The sequence below is a fragment of the Colletes latitarsis genome, chromosome 7 (assembly GCF_051014445.1).
Source record: "Colletes latitarsis isolate SP2378_abdomen chromosome 7, iyColLati1, whole genome shotgun sequence".
NCBI classification, from domain to species: Eukaryota; Metazoa; Arthropoda; class Insecta; order Hymenoptera; family Colletidae; genus Colletes; species Colletes latitarsis.
Genome location: NC_135140.1, coordinates 6,577,268 through 6,597,397, shown reverse-complemented (window position 1 = coordinate 6,597,397; position 20,130 = coordinate 6,577,268). Strand labels below are relative to the sequence as shown.

General features: G+C 42.7%; 1 protein-coding gene across 19 annotated transcripts in view; it reads left to right on the top strand.

Moving 5' to 3' along the window:
• Window positions 1-20,130, top strand: part of LOC143343149 (protein muscleblind) — a 562,363-nt gene that overhangs the window by 528,198 nt on the left and 14,035 nt on the right. For 16 of the 19 annotated variants that reach the window (XM_076767716.1, XM_076767726.1, XM_076767724.1 and 13 more), the window contains 2 exons: window positions 4,441-4,482; window positions 5,517-19,226. In XM_076767716.1, the coding sequence (XP_076623831.1) occupies window positions 4,441-4,482; window positions 5,517-6,977 (1,503 nt within the window). In that variant the 3' untranslated portion in view covers window positions 6,978-19,226. Of the gene's footprint in view, window positions 1-4,440; window positions 4,483-5,516; window positions 19,227-20,130 lie in introns of those variants that run through there. The other 3 variants (XM_076767725.1, XM_076767723.1, XR_013079925.1) reach the window with 2 other exon arrangements.

Sequence of the window (20,130 nt, the reverse complement as noted above, 5' to 3'; positions counted from 1 at the left end):
CAGAAATCATATTTTCGGTAAGGAATTTTTTTCTCGAAACTGAGTAGGATTTCGGAGTTATGTCTGTTGACCAAAAATGCTTGCAATTGACCCCTGCAACTAAAAATAATTTTTCCAAGACGATTCGAAAGTATTTTTTTTTACCCAAAACTTTCAGTAGTTACTCGAATTTTTTTCTCGAAAATGGATAGGATTTCGGAGGTATGTGTATTCACCAAAAATGATTGTAATTGACCCCCGCAATCGAAAATAATTTTTCCAGAACGATTTGAAATTTTTTAATTTAATTGTTAATAACTTTTTAACGAAACCTCCATCAAAAAATTGGTATTCTTGATTTTCGTCTTATTTTGGCCCCTAGAATCCCCCATTAAAATTTTTACCAGGGGTGGCCGAACACCCTGTATATAATTAAAACAATTTCACTTTATGGTTTTGTCCTCAGAATGCACTCTTTGGTCTCAGAGTTATTCGAAAGCTTTAACGAATTGCTATTTTACCGAAAAAATATCTTCCTTCGATAGTGCAAAAATTGAATTTTGACCTCAACATATCGCTTTCCAGACCACTGTGCAGCGGAACTCTGATTACACGACGATCCATTGTTTACGTTCGTTTCGTTTTCAAATTGACCGCATCGTACGCCTGAATATTTGCACCGAAAATTAACAGTCTGACGAATATCCCAATTCTATCGTAGACTCTAATAACAATGTTTACAAACTGATACCAACAATAAGTATCTGTGCATCGTATTACGCTACAGCATTAAAAATAAATTTTTCTCAACCACTTAGCGATAGAACCAAGGAACTATTGAGTTATTCAAGGGTGCTAATTTATAACAACACACCGATTATTGCAAACAGGAATTAGAAGATCGCATGTTTCATCGAATCATGAAAGGAAACCCAGTCTCAAGAATAGAAATAACATTTTACGTATCCAGTAGCGATTATTTATGAAAATATATAAGCAATAACGAGTGTTTCATTTGGATTATAGTCTTACAGATGTAAATGATCGGATATTTTATGAATCAGTTGACCTCTTGCGCTGGGATTTATTCACCAATTCATAATTCGAGACGTATACAATAAATTTCGAAATATAGATAGAAATATTACTAACAGTCAATGAATATTGATATCCTCTTGTACACTAATTGGTTTTTATCCGCATAATAAGTAAATAAATAATCGTAACAAGGGATTGTGCAGAAAATTAGACAAATTTTTAGATTCATCGATCAAAAATCATACTAATATAACTGAGTAACTAAATATAATTTTCTCTTTCGAAATAAATAATCATCGACGATTAACACGTCGTTCCAACGCAAGGGGTTAAAATCTACAGTAATTCTCATAATAAGCACAGGAAAAATCCTCGAGACAGTGGTCTTCTAATTGCTTTGCTTAATATTTTCAGATTCTATGCAAAATTATCTTCAAGAGAACGCGCATAAAGAACGTATGCGTTCGTTCGATTCTGTAATTAGTCGCCAGAGGTATAATTCAGTTTCTGACATTAATTTCTAGCCGATTTTCAGATCCCCGGCGAGTGCTGCGTAAAACGCCAGCGTTTGTCCGAGGGTTGGGAACGAAAAAGTCGAGGATACAGAAATCGAGAAGTTTTTGGAGCCATTTTCCGGAAATTCCTCGTAGTCGTATCTTTAAGTTACGAATATAGTCATTGCGATTGTGAATACACTGCCGAGCGCGCTTAGAGCTCTAGCTCCTGTCTCTCGTTATATATTTTTCTTTTTTTATTTCGAACAAGAGCCCCGCTGTGTTCCGTTCAGCCTCGGGAGAAACTGTTATAATAATCGCCGTACAATTTGTTTGTTTCTCCCGATTCTACACTCATTGCTCGCGGCAAACGCATACGACACATGTATGTTTATTGGCTTTCTTTCGAAACCGCTCACAAAACGAAATTCGAGAATCTGTCTCTGGTTTTTTTTTCTATTTTTTTATTTTCCCTTAATGTTTACTTTCCTCATTGATTTTCGCTTCGTACTGTCGTTCGTTGCAATGTTGTTCGTACCAGAGCTTACGCCTCGTAATGTATTTATAGATCGCTTACTATTTATTTCTCGGTCATCAGCCACGAATTAGCCGCGAGAAAAAATTTATGAGAAAACAACAGACGAAACTGTCGAATCGATTCGTGGTTGTTGACGACCGTACACGATCGAATTAATGTAAATTTATCCCTTGGCGAATCCTTTGCCAACGCCCGGATGGGTTACGCGATCGAAACGCTACCGATTCTCGATCGCGATCCGATCGACGGCCATGCTTTCTGTCGCGAGTCACGCGCGCATTTTGCCCCGTTTCAGGATTTCAAATTGACCATTTCTCGACGATATTCCGTCAAAGCTGACGGAACCGATGCGCGCGTGCTTCGCAGCGAACTCCGTGACGAAATTCTCGACTCTAATCTCCGTACGTTGGGACCGCCTCGCGCGATTAGAGCGAACAGAAAGAAAGAAAAAAACGAACATGAAAAGAAGAAACGAAACATTGAGAGGCGGGACCGATACCAGACGGTACTGTGCGTCCTCGAGAAGTTGGCTAGCGAAAGGAACGCGGTTCCGATTGGTAGTCGAGAGTGGGAATGGGCGGAGCGAACTAAGCGCCGCCCCTGGTAGCCAACTTCTCGCGGTACGTGCTGTACCTCGTTTACGGAGCGTTAGATCTGTGTAAATTCCGAGCTTGCGCCGATGATGCATGTTGTGCTTAAGCGACTATACCGAGGTGATGGTGTAAAATGTCATCCCCTCGACGCTCTGGACGATGACCCAAAAGTTTTGTCTTTTTTCTCTAGAGCCAGCAACAACGGTACCGCGTTTATTTTGTTCCCCGTTCACGTTTTTTTTTTCGGAATCCTTCTGTTTACTCTTTTTTTCTCTCTGTTTTCTTTTCTTTTTCCTTCTTCTTTCTGTTGGCTCCTTCGCCGTGACCGATCTCTATCTTGGTTCTCAGAGTCACGTCGAAAACTGCTAAGAGCACCGTAGACCGCTTACATACACTCGCTACCTTCTTACGCTACTTCTGACTTCGTTTTCCTTTTTACTCTCTGGCAAAATCTCTTTTTTCTTTCTTTCGCTCCAGTTTCTCGCTGCCTTTTTGTCTCTCTCTCTCTCTCTCTGTTTTCCCCCCGAACGGTTTCGTCGCCACGAACACCGTCCTCCTGTCGATCGACAGTCGTTTCTCCGCGACTGAGTCTCTGCCTCGATTTTCTTTACCTTTTTCTCGACAATTGTTAACACGTCGAAGATGTTTTTCGTCTCGTTGTATCCTTGTTTTGCTATCGAAGGGACGTCGAAACGACCGACAGAGAGATGTTATATGTATCTGTTTCGCGTATCGCATTTTTAAAGCTTGCGTCATGCCCCCCTTTTTTTCCTTCTCTGCGACTGGCAATTACGTTTCGAACATCGTTGTATTCGTGTCTGGTTAACGACAACGTGCGTTTCCGCACGGTTACCTTTTGTCAGCTTCTGAGCTTTTTGCATCCGTTACTACGCAGCTTCCGAAAACTTAACTCTCACACGTCGGTAGAACACTCTTTTCGTTTCGCTTCTTTTCCACCCACCGTTTTCCGTCGCCGAGAATGGTTCGTTAACTGCGTCTGGTTCTGTCGTCTGCTGCTCGCAGCTTTCGTGCGTCCGTTTCGTTTCCTCTCTGTTCTCCAAGCCGCGACCTATCGATCTTCTTCCGATCCTTCTTTTTTTCGAAGAGCTGCTTTCCCGCGATTATTCGACAATTTTTTTTTTTTTCTTTTCTCTTTTTATTCGAACGTTCTCCGGGACCAGCGACGCACGACGAATCGCCGTGGAAAGCTTTCGTGAGACTCGTGTTCGACGTGTTCGAGGCGCCTACGTAGGAAACAGTGTTACGTCCAAAGTTTGCGTTCGCCGTTATACTTTTTAATGGATTGTTTGATTCCCAATTTGAAACAGGACCAACGATTCTCGCTTTAATTGGCCCCATGACGGTCCTCCGTGATAAGTAACGGCTGGTATTTCTGACACGCTCCAAGTAGTAGAAACAGGGGAAAAATAGAACAGCCGAGATAAAAAGAACAAAAAAAAAAAAAAAAAGAACGACAAAGATGAACATTTTACAGTTATCCAACAACAGAACGTCGTCATTTGGGAACGTCGCCGCAAGCTGCGTCATCGGCACAACTTTTACACATTACTACCACTACTATATTTACTACTACTATTAACTGCTAACTGTTAATAACCGCTACCCCCCACCCCCAACCCCTTACTTTTTCTCTGATACATCCCGACTTTCACCACCTGATTCTGTTTCTCTGACAAAGCGACCTTCTCTATCGTCATCCTATGAACGTCCAATTTATACAGAACTCAACGCACCCAATCCTCGAAATTAGTTGAAACCGATCCTGTCTTTGTTGCAGATGGACATGAAGTCTGTCGGATCGTTCTACTACGAGAACTTTGTAAGTGCAGAATCCAACCACTGAATCATAAAAACTGACGCGCGGCATCTTCATCCGATCCCTGTCGCCTAGAGTCAATGCGATCGATCATTAACAACGATGTTCACGCGCTGGAAAACCGATTTTTAAGTCCAATTCAGTCATCGGTTTTGTCGTTTTACATCCACTCGTGTTCGTACACGTGCTTCGCTATAAATGAAAAGAAATTTGTTTCGTTATTTTTTTTATTTGTTGATTTTTTTTAATATTAATGGGCAAATAATGCTCAATTACAAAACTGATCAAGGGATAATATAAACAGTGTACAAATCAAAAATTTATAGCGAGTCACCATTATAGTGTACGTATATGACTGGAAGTAACTGTATATTTTTTTTTATTTTTATTCATTTGTTCAAAACACTTCGAAAAAACAAGATCATTGCTAACCAATCGTTGTTAGAAATCTGTCCACGAAGGCAGCTCTGCAATCTTATTGTCCATTTGCGAACATTTTTTTTACATTCTTGTCGATCGAAATGTGCACTGATCTTTGCTTTAAAAAAGTTCAACCGATTCGAACGCTCAGATTACCGCGAGAGTCGCGATAAAAATGCTCCCCCGTTGCCCGTGAGTCGAATTACGATACATTAACTGTTTCATTCAAGAATTTCTTGCAGCGAAACGTAGAAAAGAACTGGCGGTTGCGTTTTAAACGGTTGTCGAGTCCACGGTTTTGCCTAGCACGAGTCACTTTGCGCTCGAACCGCGTCCACGTTAAGCCGCCGTGCCATACAAAAAACAAACTTCCGGTGAAACATCCAGCCAGGCTTCCCCGGCTCCGCTGGATCAGGAGAAAGTTTCTACACGGAGAAGCGAAACGAGAGAAAGAAAGAAAGAAAAATAAAAAAAAAAAAAAATAAATGATATTCCCCCGCAAGACAAGAGTCGAGGCTTCGGCGTACCGAAGCTTCCGCTCGACGTGCACACACGCCCCCGCGCGGAACCATTGTTCCTACTAATCGCAAACGTTCCGGCGCTTCTCTATTTTCCAGGCCTTCCCAGGAATGGTTCCGTATAAACGACCGGCGGGCGACAAGTCCGGCATGCCGGTCTATCAGCCAACCGGCGCGACGACCTATCAACAGTTAATGCAGCTGCAGCAGCCCTTCGTGCCTGTGTCATGTGAGTACACTGGAACACCACCCCTACCCACCCAAACCTCTAACCAATCGGTCGTGCAACCCCCGAACGTGCAAATCAACCACCACGCGGTGGTGGTTCAGTCCTCCTCCTCCTCCCAGGGAACCAGCGGCGCCACAGTCAATAACTGCGCCGACGCCAACAATGGCGTGCTGATGGATCCCTGCAACAACCCACCGCCACCACCTCCGACTGCCGACAATAACAGTAACAATAGTAACGGCAGTAACAAGCAGCCGAATGCCACGCAGAATCACGATGCCGAAAATGCGCATAACTCCCCCGAATTGAATCACTCGAGTCCCTCGACGATTTCCCAGCAGCACCAGCAAGCGCAACAGCAACAGCAGCAGCAGCAGCAGCAACAACAACAACAACAACAACAGCAGCAGCAGCAGCAGCAACAACAGCAACAACAACAACATCAACAACAACAACATCAGCACCAACAGCATCAGTTGCAACAGCAACACCAGCAACAACAGTTGCAAAACCAACTGGCGTTGTCCGCCGCCAGCGTGCAACCCGCGATGATGAGTCCGTTGACCTCGGTAGCTGGCCTAACCTCGATGCCGGGTGTGGTTAACATGGCCTCTATGGCCTCTATGAGCAATGTACCGTCGGTGACGAACATGGCGTCGATGTCTAACTACAATGTATCCAGCATGGCCAGTCTGAACATGCTCAGCAGCCTCGGGATGATGTCCGGACTGCCCACTCACCTCGATCCAGCCGCTCTCGCGAAAGAGGTCGCCCAGAAGAACTACGCGAAGGCCATTAAGCTATCCCAGGCGTCCCAGTCCTATCCCATCAGCCAGCTCACGGCGTTGAGCTACACCGGCGTCGCCCTGAACAAACAGGCCCTGGTGAATCCAGCCGCGGCCGGGAATCCCGCGGTCGCCGGATTGCAGGCCACCGCCGCGACGCCCAGGCAAGTCATCCCGAATCTAGCCGGCATTCCCGGGGCCCTGACCTCCCCGCTCTCCGCTGGAATCCTAGCCTACTCGAGACCCCCGGCAGGAACCCATCACATCAATCCTTACTCCCTGATGAGGCAACAGATCCTACCGAATCCATACGTCCAGGCCTCGATACCCAACACCGCTGTCCAAGGTAACCCGTACGTCCAGAATCCGTACACTGTCCTACCGGGTGTCACCAGCGTGCCTGGAGTCGGGGCCGCCGGTGTACCAGGCGTCCCCCAGATACCTCAGATGCCGAATCCAGCCACCATAGCGGCCCAGCCGCAGGTCGCCATTCCCGTCAGCTCGGGCGTCATCATGCAACCGTACAAAAAGATGAAGACCTCGTAAACGTACTTGCTCGTCGGCTCGAGGGACGACGCGTCCTCCCTCCTGTCACTGAGCGTTCTGGTTCCTTCTTCTGGGCCCTCTGCGTTCTCTCTTACGTTCGCCAACGCGGCGCACCGTGTTCCTTCGTGCCTTCGAGACCCCATCGAAACCGTTTTCCAGCCTCTAGTGGCGTGGAGACGTTTCGAGTTTTTCCTCAGGCCAACGGTGATCCTGTGAACTTTGTTCGGTCTCGAGCGGAGCTGGGGATGATGGGAGAAAGGGTTGCTTCAGGGACAGCTAACATTCGCCAAACGGAAGTGGACGTGGGTTGAGAAGTAAATATTCTCGAGAGCAGGGAGGAAGTACCTGGTAGGGTGTACATTTTTTCTGTTTCTTTTTTTTTCTAAAAAATTGTCTTCTTAAATAGAAATATGATCTAGCCTAGCAAAAATTAAATCACTGTCGATCGAAATATAATTCATATTATTTGAGTTTTGTACAGGTTTTGCACCCCGAGCTTTTCTAAAAATTCTCTTAAACTTTTGAAATAAAAGTAGAATTAGTTTACATATATTTATTAATTCAATTTAATTAATTGTCATTGAGGATTCCTTAAAAATATGGTGCAAACAACGAATTACACTAGCCAATAGAAAATGGCTGTCAAGCTGCGCGAACAGAGCCAGGTGATTCTGGAAGAGTTTAACATTTCAAACGTGTGTGGAAATTCCAGAAATATTATTTTGTCGATCCACGTTCATTAGGACTTTAATCTTCCGGTTTGGCGAATACTGTTTGCTCTGAACATCATAAACCCTTTTTTTAAATACCCTGTATACAGCGGTGTCCGAATATACGACAACGAATTTGTCCGCTTACGCGACCGCGATCCAAAGTTGGACGAAATGTAATCTGATAATATTTGCCACGATACGATTACATGTACTCTCACGGTAATTACTATCAAATTGCGGTATAATCTTAATCGTAAATCTTCAAAGAGTGTAATAATTGTCAAATTACCGCGCGGTTACGTGCAATCCTATCGTGGCAAATATAATCTAATTACTTTTGCGCAACTTTGCCATGATTTACATTTTCGATGTGTTTCTGCGGGAGATACCACCGCATTACACTGCGACTACTTGGACACCCTGTATACGTTACAACATGAATTTTGATATCATAGACGATATGATTCTGAAGGTCATTAAAAGTTATGACACTATACCCTTTAAGTTGATGCTCTTATCTAGCAGTTTTTAATTTCTATAGATCGTTTAAATAGAAATGTTATTAGAGCTCATGGATTTGATATACATAGTCATCTATAAAAAAACGTTACATTACAAACTGATTAAAAAAATTTATATAAGATTCCATGAAGGACCTTTCGAACCATGTGATCCATGATTCAAAAGTTTCGATCGGCCTATCGACGAAGACAGTAAGAACGAACAAGTTACACGATTCACCCTGTATATATTCTTATTTATTCGGCACGAAGGGACAGAAAATTGAATGAAAATACCACGTCCCGCGCAGAGTGAGACAATCAACGAGAAATCGATTATACAAGTATAAAATAAATCGAAAGCTTGGAATGAAAGTTTTTCGTACAGGGCTTTTATTTTCGAAAGAATCAATTTCAAAAAAACTGTACACATCTGTGTCGGTACGAGATAAAAGTTAATTAGAATAACGAATAAAATCAATTTATTTCTGATTCGTGATCACGAATAAATCAAAATCAGTCATTGTTTCTTTCTCATTCGAGATTTGAAAATAAAAGTGAAATTAACACAAAGTAGTGATTATAGAAATTTCGAAAAATAATAAATAAACAAATAACGATTAATCGTTCGTTATTTTTATTTAAATACAATTTTATTCGAACATTGCCCAACACTAAGAGAATCTAAATAGTAATTGTTCGACGTGTTAGGTACGCGACGAGTTTCAATATCGAAAATCATGAAATTGGATTTCAATAAAAGGCACGCGTGCTCCGAATAACTTCGACATTGATTTTCTCGAAAACAAAGCCCCGTACGAAACAATTTCACTCCTCGTTCTCGGTTCGTTTTTACGCGTAGAATCGTCTTGTGCTCGATTGTATCATTACGGGACACCCGGTATACAATACTATAACGAGGAATTGAAACGCGCCGTGTAAACTGTACAATCGCTGGTACGTGAGAACCGGCCTGAACCCGCGTTGCCGCCCACGAAAGAGAGAACATCAACCGAGCGGATGCGAAACGAGAAATGAAACGTTGAAATAAGACAAAAGAAAAAAAACAAAAAAAAAACCAAAAAAAAAAATGAAACAAACAAGAGTTCCGAAAATAGATTCATTTTCTAGTCAGACATTGTCGGTGAACAGTGCCTTATTGACCCGATTCCACTTGAAGTGTTTCGAACGTAAAGCTGTAAAAAAAAAAAGAAACGACGCAAAGACTTAAATCCTCCCGATTTTTTCCTTTTCGTCAACGTAACAAATATTGTCAATATATCCTGAAACGTCCACCAAATGGCGTATTTATCGTTTCACGTTCTTTTCCTTTCCACACTTTTTCTTGTCTGTTAAAGTGAATCTATGAAGACTTGCCAGAGTAAACCGTCGCATTTTGCACGATCGATCCGGATTTTCAGCGCGATTGTTATTCATTTTTTCACGCCCTGTGACGCAGCACCTTTTTTCTAAAAAAAAAAAAAAACAAAAAAAAAGATGGTAGCTTAACACGTATACGCGTACACGTGTACGCGAATAATGGTTTTAGTTGTAGCTTAAAATGTTTTTTAAATTGTAACGAGTTACGTATGATTTTAATTTGTTGAAATTTTCTATTGCGACGCGTCGTCGTCCCGTTTTGTTTTGAATATTATTTCGGTTGTTGCGACGTATTCGATGAAAAACATCGTTCCTTGTAAATTTTATTGGACGAACTCCTTTTTTTATATACGCCGGAATGGACGGAAACGATGCTTGGCCTAAGTCACGTTACGTGCGTAAACTTGCCTTTAAGTCGTAGAATTAAAACATTTATCCCAGTCAGCCGTTGATGTCCATTTCTTTATTCACAGTCGATTTGCTCGTTATACGAAACTCGATTGATTTTATCCATTATATTGTTTCTCAGATTTTAATTTTATCGTAGGTTAGTTTTAAAAGTGGAGGAGAGGGGGAGGAACAGAGAGGAGAAAAGACGAAGGAAACGAAAGATATATATTTTACTTTTTACGGATTCGATACGTACTAGATCGTCGATCGTACTTTTAAACGATTAATTGTTTTTATTATTACGAGCGCTGCACGTTCTCCTGAAAATTTCTGCCGATCCGACCTCAGCCCCTTTCCATTTAGTTTAAGGATTAATTCAACTATAGTAACGTATGTTTCCTAGAAACACCTTGCACATCGATGAGATTGAAACGGAAAGCGCCGTCGTGTTCGGGCGATCCTTTTAATTCGTACATAATTACCAGTACTCATAGATTTAGCAGAGAACTCGTCCTATCTTATTTTATCTAGCGCTATGCGATATATATTTATCTAGAGTATGTAATAGCGTGTGAAACACGAGGCATCCTTCTGTCTTTTACGGATTCAATTCGGGGGAGTTTGTTGCACACAGTGAACCTCGTCAATTGCAACTCACGAGCTTATGCATTTAGCCGAGAAGAGACGAAACGAACGAGCCGATTACAAGCGGAGTGAACGAAAAAGAAAAAAAAAAGAAAAAATATAACAAAAATGAAAAGATAAAACGAACGACAGATATTACATGTATTTACACGAATTAGCGAAATGAGAAGGCTGATTTCGAGAGTGTGGAGACAGAGGGAGACGGGACTAACCAGGTTGCGAAAAAAAATGTCGGGAGAACATCTACCCGAGAGACAGAGAGAAACAAAATATAAAAGTGAGAAAGAAAATTATAGAAAATGAAACGAGTTCACATGCGCATTAATGATACATGACCGCACAAAACGTTCAACAGACACACGAACACTCCTCAGAGGGCAAATACACGCATACGCGTCGAAGTAATTAATATATTGTGCATTTCTTATGGATTACGTACACGTTAGAATGAAAAAAAAACGTCCGAGCGCATTATGTAACAAACAATCGCTCGCCAGACGAATACGAAAAGGGTTTTCTCTGTTCCGTGTACTCGTACACGTGTTTGCCAGTGATTTGAAAGTTCGTTTAGTCGAGATAATATAACTGACGAGAGAGAAGAAATATACGTGTATTATATTTAAATATATTGTAGATCTATATACGTGTAAATACTAATTTTCTTTACACATAAAAAAGGAAAAGTATCGGAGATGATATATTGTATGTATAGATATGTATACACACTGAACATTCACTGGCATATACAGTGGAGAGGAGAAATAACTGAACGAAAGAAGCCATAGAGTGCTTACAATTAGTACCACGCGATTATACTTCCAACAATCTGGTATACTGCGTCGAATACGTATCTTTTTTGCAACGTGAATTGTACACTCGCTACGAGAAAAGCTTGTCCACGCTGCACAGGCGCGCCAGAGCCACGCGATGCGCAAGGTAGCTGCGCATGGAATCACTACGTCGTCGACTGCTCTTCAAATTATTGTTAAAGTTTCAAGACTTTAGATGCTCCCTATGCACGAGTGTCAGTACGTTAATTAATCATTTAACCTCTGAACATTTACATATGTAAATATTTATTTCATTTTCAGACAAAGAAACGTATTCATTTCACCATCATTACTTTTTTAACTTCTTTTGGCTATGAAGACACAAACTACATGTAATATAGAAGAGAAAGAGTAGCAAGAAAATATAATTATAGTTCACAAATTTCTTCAGAGTCGAGAAACGAAATAACCATAATAAACTGTATGAAAAGCGAACATGTTAAAAAAGGTCGTTTATACTTTGCTTTAGAATGATGTTTAATAGTTCTCGAATAGACGAACAATACGAACGTTCCAAGAGTCGACGATGTAATAATTTTCTGCGCATCTACCTTGCGCATCGCGTCTTTAATAGAGGTGGCTTCTCCATCCGCGACAGAGACGGACAATATCTAATCTAAATACAAATTTTCACTACCGAACACGAAACAAACAGCATTCTTACGATACATTGATTGAAAAAAATTGCAATCCAGATCATAAAATGCAAATATATTTCCAATAAAATTTGCTTACGCGTCTCTGATCCGAAGCGGCGCGAACAAGTTTTTCAGAAACGCGAACGCGTGCCTGCAATAAGTTTTCGAAACGTTTAACCGTGTCGACGACCATATCGTAACGAAATGGTAACTCGACCGTCTCATTGGCTCCTTTGGTTCGCGCGCGAGATTCGAAGGCAGCTTCTCCGACGCCATCCCGAGATCACGGACACACAATGCACAGGGCGCGCTTACACACGCACAAAAAAGAAAAAAAAAACGATAGATTCTGGTGGTTAATCTACAGGCGTAACGTTGTTCAGGAAACACGGTCTTCCATAGCGACAGAGAGAAAGAGAGAGAGAGAGAGAGTGTACGCGATTATTTTGTATCGATGCGTTGAAACGAAAAACGCAGAACGGAGAGGCTGTCTTTGATCCGCGCGAGCGTCAGCACCTATACGGGCGATTCCGTTGTGATAGTATGGTCCTTTTCTTTTTTTCTGCGATGTATAACGCTGGTCGTGTCCCGCAGAGGGCACGGACGTTTTGTACACACGTTGTCGCGCGCACACGAAACACGCATATACACACAACAGAGACACGCGATATTCACGGTGATCGATACACGCGCGGATCGTGAAATTAATTTCTGAACGGCCTCCTACGGAATAGTCCCGCTCGGCGAGAGATATAAGCCATAGGGTTGTACCGTGGTTATTTCGGTTTTCTAAAAAAGAAAGGCTCGCGCACGCAAAACCGATCGCTCGACGGTTCCTTAACTTGCTGTTCACACACTTGTACGTACACTATCGAGAGGGTGGCTGGTCTTGTCAGATCCGCGCCGAGAATCCTGCCGGCCGCTCGCCACCCCTCCCCCGGCGAAATAGTATCGTGTTTGGGAGTTTCCGCGTCGTACGGCCTTTGGATTCGATCTTAAAACCGGACAATCAAACATAGGCGAGCAGAGGGACGCGCGCGGTACGCGGGATTTTCCGCGCGGCTTTCGATCGAAAAACAGCGGAAGTGCCTTCCCCTTGCACTCGTACACCGTTGCACACGAAAGAGAACACACGCGTACTAGAGTATTACAAGTAACTCGAAAGAACACACGTGAAAGCACTACGTCTAATATACCTTATAATATAGTACGTATAATTAAATCCTAAGCATTATTAACGGTTGCATATAGATATCGTGCAACGAACAGGAAGGAATACGATTATAAAAAATATATAAAGTGTCGAGTTTAAGGATTATAAACGATTCGAGGAAAAGTAACACACAGGACACGCACGCAAACAAACACGAACATACATTGAACACAAACATATACAGACACGTTATACGGCGTACCTATATTACATGCATACAGGTAGTATTTACTATTGTGTAACGTTTTGTCTCTAATTTTCTCGTTAGACTTACCTTATTACACGCGGGCATGTATTTGCCGCGCGTGTGTGTACGCGCACATATATGCACGCGTGTGCCCCGCAGTCGCAGTCGTATTGCGTAATCGTTCGTAACGATAATATTATTCGAGAGAGGAGGACCACGGGAACGCGTTGGTTCTCGCGTGAAAAGAAAGAAAAGAAAAGAAAACGGAACGACAAAGTGAAATTCACGATTGTACATGCGTACCCGTGTGTCCGACGTGATTTGTGCATTTTGGCCGCTTGTATGCGTGTATGACGCGCGCGGTGCGCACACATTGCACGAATATTGCGCACGTCCGCCACACGCAGAACAGTGTGTAAAATACGCCGCGTGGCGAGGAAGACGTCCTACGAGATAGAATAAACGCGTCGTCCATTTAATCGAGGAAACGAATTAAATTAGTAATCGTTGGTTAATTAAAGAAAAAACAAAAGAGAAAACACCGTAGCCGCGTGTAGTCTGCGTCTCGTCGACTCAAAAGCAAAAAAAGAAAACAAAAAAAAAAATATGAAAACACGGAAACAGTTCTGGGAGAAAAGTTGAATAAGAACGAATGAAACGATACAAATGAGTCTTCGAAGGTCCCGAATGCGTTTTTGCGCGTGCACGCTCACGGGGTTTGTCAAGGAGTCAGCCAGTATTTGTAATAATAATGCTTGAGAAATGCATGAATATTTGTTTTATTAATGCTTCTTCTTATTTCATCTCTTTCTATCGAAACAGAACTTCCCGAGAACTCGCTAATCCCTTGTAATTTATATTTATATATATATATACATATTATATATACTATATATATACTCGTGTATTACTCGATATTGCGCCCATTATTGCTCACAGTCTTAGCCTCGCTTCCTGCTTCCCTTGTTTTTAATATCCCCTCGTTAATATGTTCGACTTGGTGCTTGTATTATTTTACTTGCGATTTCGCGCGTTTCTTTTTTTCTTTTTCCAAACGTTTCTTTTTTTGTTTCTTTTTTATTATTATTTTTCGTCTTCGACGTGTTTCGCACTCGGAACAAGATCTCTCGCGCGTCTTTCCGTTTTTGTACGCTAACGTTTCGGGCACGTTTGATTCTGCCTTTGGCGAAAGAGAGAAAAAGAAAGTAACAATCACTGACGCGATTTCAGTTCTCGCGGGGAACATTGCCTTTTAGTTGTCGAACACACCTAGACGATGCCAAGCACACGGTCGTTTCTAAAACCTTGTAGATGTTAGCCGCTTTTATTATGACGAACGCCATAAGATGAGCGTACGAGCTCTCTTTGTATCTTTTTCTTCCACTTCTTTCTCGTCTCTCTGACCGTTAAATTAAGTTATATACGTTCCCGATCTTTCCGCCATCTTACCACAGCTTCTCCTGCGCTTTAGTTGCGAAATTCAGAGGCACGAAGGAGCGATATCTAGGTATACTTGTATCTTTATCACGTCGACATCCCAGTCTGCTACCTACAGTTTTATCAACAATCGCCACATTAGACATCCTTTGCGTCCATTAACCCTTTTACTAATTACCGTCGTGAAAGAGGTCGATCAGGACGCGCGAAAAATTTATTTAAACATCGTACCTACGCTCGATTATCTTTTACGCTTCTCCTCCGGACACGAAAACGGTCGCTTTTAAGTTACTTCCTTTAGTCGCGGGGTTTCAAGGTCATCTTCCATTGTTTAACGTGCAATTTTATTATTATACTTATTTAATCTTTTATTCACTCAAAACAAGAACAGCGAGTTCAATAATAATGGCAAGTACGACTTTGACTTCTACAAGATACTCGTAATAATTTTCTAACAGTAGACGTTAACTATTCTGTGATACAAGTACTCTTTCCTGAGTAAATAATTTTAAGAAACTGTCCTGAATTAAAATACTTTGACTTTTCCTTAACACTTTCATCGTTGCTGGCATTTATAAACAAAGATCCGTCCATTTTGTACGGGCGAACGTCTGAGAGCGTTCGTCAAAGAAGAGTCTTCCGCGCAACTATTTTTCAACTACTGCTATAAATAAAATAACGATATTAAGATGATCTCGAGATCTCTGCAATAACACTCCCACAGGCTCGAAGGCCAGAAAATTTCACGAACAACGTATATTAAAATGAGAATCGACGAATCAACGAATGGAACTTAAAATTTGTCTTTAACGCGTAAGAAATAATCGAGCCGCGTACGTTTAATCGTGATGCATCGCGGGATCGATCTTTTTCAAAGTAACCTATCCAGTCCTCTAACAGTCCTGCGTTCGGTCGGCTTCTTATCCAGCTTCGATTATATTATTTCGCCGCTATCGCCTGCGTAAGAAAGTCGCGCGTGTGCCTACTAAATTGTTTTGTAATGCTTGGCACACGGAGAGAGACCTTTGCAACACGTCGAGTCTCGGTAACCGGAGGAGCACACTTCGTTACCGGATAGACCGTGATTCCAAAGGGAGTGTCACCGACAACAGGCTGTACCGTCGGGAGCTGTTAAGAACGGTCCTGGGGGGCGTGGCTTGTACCACGAGACACGTGGAACGGTTCGCGCCTGGCTCGACGAACGGGCGGGAAACAGTCGAGATTCAAACGTCGACGGTCTCGACGAAACAACGCTCGAAATTCTGACCAATGGTGGAGCCGCGTTCCAGGGCCGTCGAGCCAGTCCCGGCGGTGCTTGCATTTCTATTTACAAATATTAATAATCCACGCTTCTGATCGCATCAAGTATCGCGCCGAGGCCTCACTTGTTTCGATCGCTTTCAAACTGCCTTGCGATTCAAAGGCGAGAAGAGTGCTACGCAATTGTTCGACGACCGTTTTTTTCTTTTTGTTGTGTCAAAAACAAAAAAAAAAGTAATGGAGAACGTATAAGAGTGGTGACCAAAAAAAAAAAAAAAAAGACACGACGAGCGTCGAGATGTCGTTCCAAACCGACGGAACGAGTACCAACGCGCGAATTCGTATACCGCATGAACGTGGAGATATCACGAAAAAAAAGTGACACGAAACGTGCACGCGTGTGCTGTTCTACGCGGTACCTGGACACGACTCCGTCGATGCCATTACGTTTCGCAAACACGTAAATAAATGTTCACGGCACCGCACGAACAGGGAGCAAATTAAGCCGGAGCTGCACTCGAATGGCCAGGACTATTTGACCGATGGTTTATCGCCGCACTCTAACGTCCAACGTGTGACGGCCGAATCGGTGGATACGAATGGACAGAACCGCGTTTGGCTATCCAACGCAAATTTCCAGCTCGTTATTTAAGACGAGACGACTCGAACCGGGTAGAAACGGACACAAAACTATCTTGGATACGCCTGGCGGTTCCGTCTCGTCCGTATACACCTGTGTCATTATAGAAAACCGATGTGAAGCACTCTTTCCGATGTAAGTATCGCAGTAGCACTTTATTTTGTCGCATATGCAAGCTTCAAGCACTCGAGCTTCACGAATTAATTAATTGGTAATCGTTCTCCGCTGTCAGACTCTTTAGACGCGATTATATAGACCGCTTTGTATAGAGTACGCGTAGAATATTTATAATTCACGGCTTACCAGAGAGAGAAAAAAAAAAAAGAAGAAACTAAAAAAAAAAGTATTGAACAAAAACGCGTCCGTAGAAAATATTTATGGCTTGTGCTCGTAATTTCTTTGTATCTCTCACGCTATCATGTATGGACGAAATAAACTCTTTGCTACTTCTGTCTCTATATCTGTCTTTTTCTCGCAATCTCTTACGATTTCATATAGAATTCAATTTTTTAACACGCGACCGTTCTCGATACCTTCACACCGCATGCGTCGACGATTACGAACTACGACACACACACACACACACACACACGCGACACACGCACACGCACACGGACACGTACAAACACCAAACGACGAAAAGCTTAAGCGCATGCGAACACGATTTTTTTATTATGTCGACATTGTATATATATATATATTATATATATCTACGTCATAGTGCCGTAGAAGGAAAAAGAAAAAGCACGACTGCATTTGGTTGAAACGAACGGTGTAACCGTTCGCTCCCGTTTTCGCTGGTTACATTTTATATATATGGAATGAAAACTTGTTTAGCCCGCCGTAGCCGAAAAGACAAAAAAAAAAAAAACAACGTTTTGATGCGTGCTGCGCGCGCCACGCGGATACAGAGAATGATTTACAAGTTACACACGATCCACTACCACCAACCAGTGCACGATTAATCGCGATCGTTCATAACCTCTCTTTAAACTTTCTGTTTCATGCTTGCCCTTCGCCTGGATATCCAACGCACGTCTTACGACCGAAAATTACCACGCATACTGTTTGATCTCGTCCCGTCAACGCTTTCATCCCCCGGTTCGTCCGTGATACGATCCGATGCAACATCCACGCTACCACACGGCCCTCCACGCACGTGCCTGAATCCACCCTCCGATCCTGAAATTGATCCCGAAACGCCGCACGTGCCTGAATTATCCCCTGATTCCCGGAATCTGCGACAACTGCTGCGAAATCCAATCCCTGCCTCCTTCTCCGATTAATTACATTCATGTGGCGATTGTGACCGTTCTCCCATCCTACGCGCTGGGAATGTACGTACGTCAACACTTCACCGCCCGTTGCTCCCTTATTTTCTTTCCATTTTCTCTATTTTTCTTCTTTTTTTTTTCTCTCTCCTTCTACGTGTCTCTTCTTCTCTCTTCGCTCTTTCCCACATCCTGTGTCGTTCGTTCGCGACCACCCCCCACACGCGCGGATACCGCGATCTCTTCTGCGTCGTCGTCACACTTCACGCGCTCGCTTAATCTCACCGTCGAAACGATAAATAAAAACAAACGCAAACCACACACGAAACCCATCCGGTGACGAACGAATTCTTTCCTCGCCTGAATGTTCGTACTCACCGTTCACTTAACTCACTGCGATAACACACGATCGTCATACGTACGCAAACACGTACACACACACACGCGCGTACACACACGTACATCTGAATATTTAAATGCTGGCTTGGTATGTGTGCACCGCCGCCGCATTATCGCCGTCATGTTCGCCCGTCACCCGGACACAACGACAAACACACGTAAACATATGTGTTCGTACACCCTGGTACATGCATTCTGGTCATATTGGGGGGGGCGAAAAAACGAAAAAAAAAATTACATACACACATACACACACACCCACGCGCGCGCGTGCATACACGAAAACAACACGAACGCGCGCGAATTTACACTCTCATTCCATTACGGACTATCCACCTTGGCCGTTTCCCGCCCACGCCGATCACTTTTGTTTCGTTCCACGAATCGAATACAACGGAAACGACGCGTCGTGCGACTGTCCGTCGACAAAAAAAAAAAAAATAATCATAACAATGATAAAATTTTCTCCGCACTCCTTTTCTGCGGACATCTTCCAACGAACGATGCGATGACCATGCAACAACGAAAAAAAAAAAATTACCTCCGAACCCGGATTAAAAAAAAAAAAAAAACAACATACTCAAATTCTTTTTTTCGTACATGTACCTGGGTGCTCCGAGGGCACGTTCGGCGTGCTTCACTTTGATTTTGGTGCCTTCTCCACCGAATTCGACCGACTATGGTAACAATATGAACGACCAAAAAAAAAAAATGAAAAAAAAATAATGAAAAAAAATAAATAAAACGATACTTCAAAAAAAAAAATGAAAAAAAAAATACCGTACCGAACACTGCCTCGTTTGCTGCATGTGGATCGCCTTAGCAGCCTTAGCCACTGTCGGGGCCCAAGTGGTCCCCCAAAACGCTCACTGTGTCGTCTACACAGACAGCTGCGGACAGGTAGACTCATTATTGTAACCAGTTTTTTACCCAGTCTCGGGTCTGCATTAGAAGCGCCAGACGTTGTCGACCGGGCGAAACGGGTTTCGAATTGCATGCGTGGTAATGCGCCTATGTATGTACAATCCTCGCTCTTCTCGATCGTACGGAAACGGATCGAATCCCAAAACGTTTCGATGATCCACAGTAGACTCGCACAAGATTGTTTACTCGCGCAAAATACCGTCATGGTGCTTTGATGCAAGCCCGAACTTTTAATGCTGCTAACCTTCAAGGTCAACGAAAGGGAGGGACGTGCTAGGACCGCATTCGCAAACTCTTTGTTTTTAAAAAATAAATTCTACGCGAATTTCGAGACGAGCAACGAGCCAGCACGATCCCGATCTTTCGGTAACTTTGGCTAACACGTAGCTTTTGGGGGCATCTCCCTCACGACTGCTCACCGCAACTATAACTGCGAATAACCACTGCCTTATCTGGTGTTTGTCTATTATTATTACATCAATAATTATTATTATTATTATGCTACATCGAAAGCGTTGTCGTCATCCCCTACAAACAAACCTATTCACGAAGAAAGAGATGCACGCTTCTTTATACAGTAATTAGTACGACCTTGCTATTGAACCAGTTTTTCGCCATCTGTATATGTATATCTGTGTACACTGACGCTCGAAAATCTCGAACAACCTTCGATCTATGGAGGAACGAATCTTTTTCGCGAGCATATACAATGTTTCGTTTTTTCAA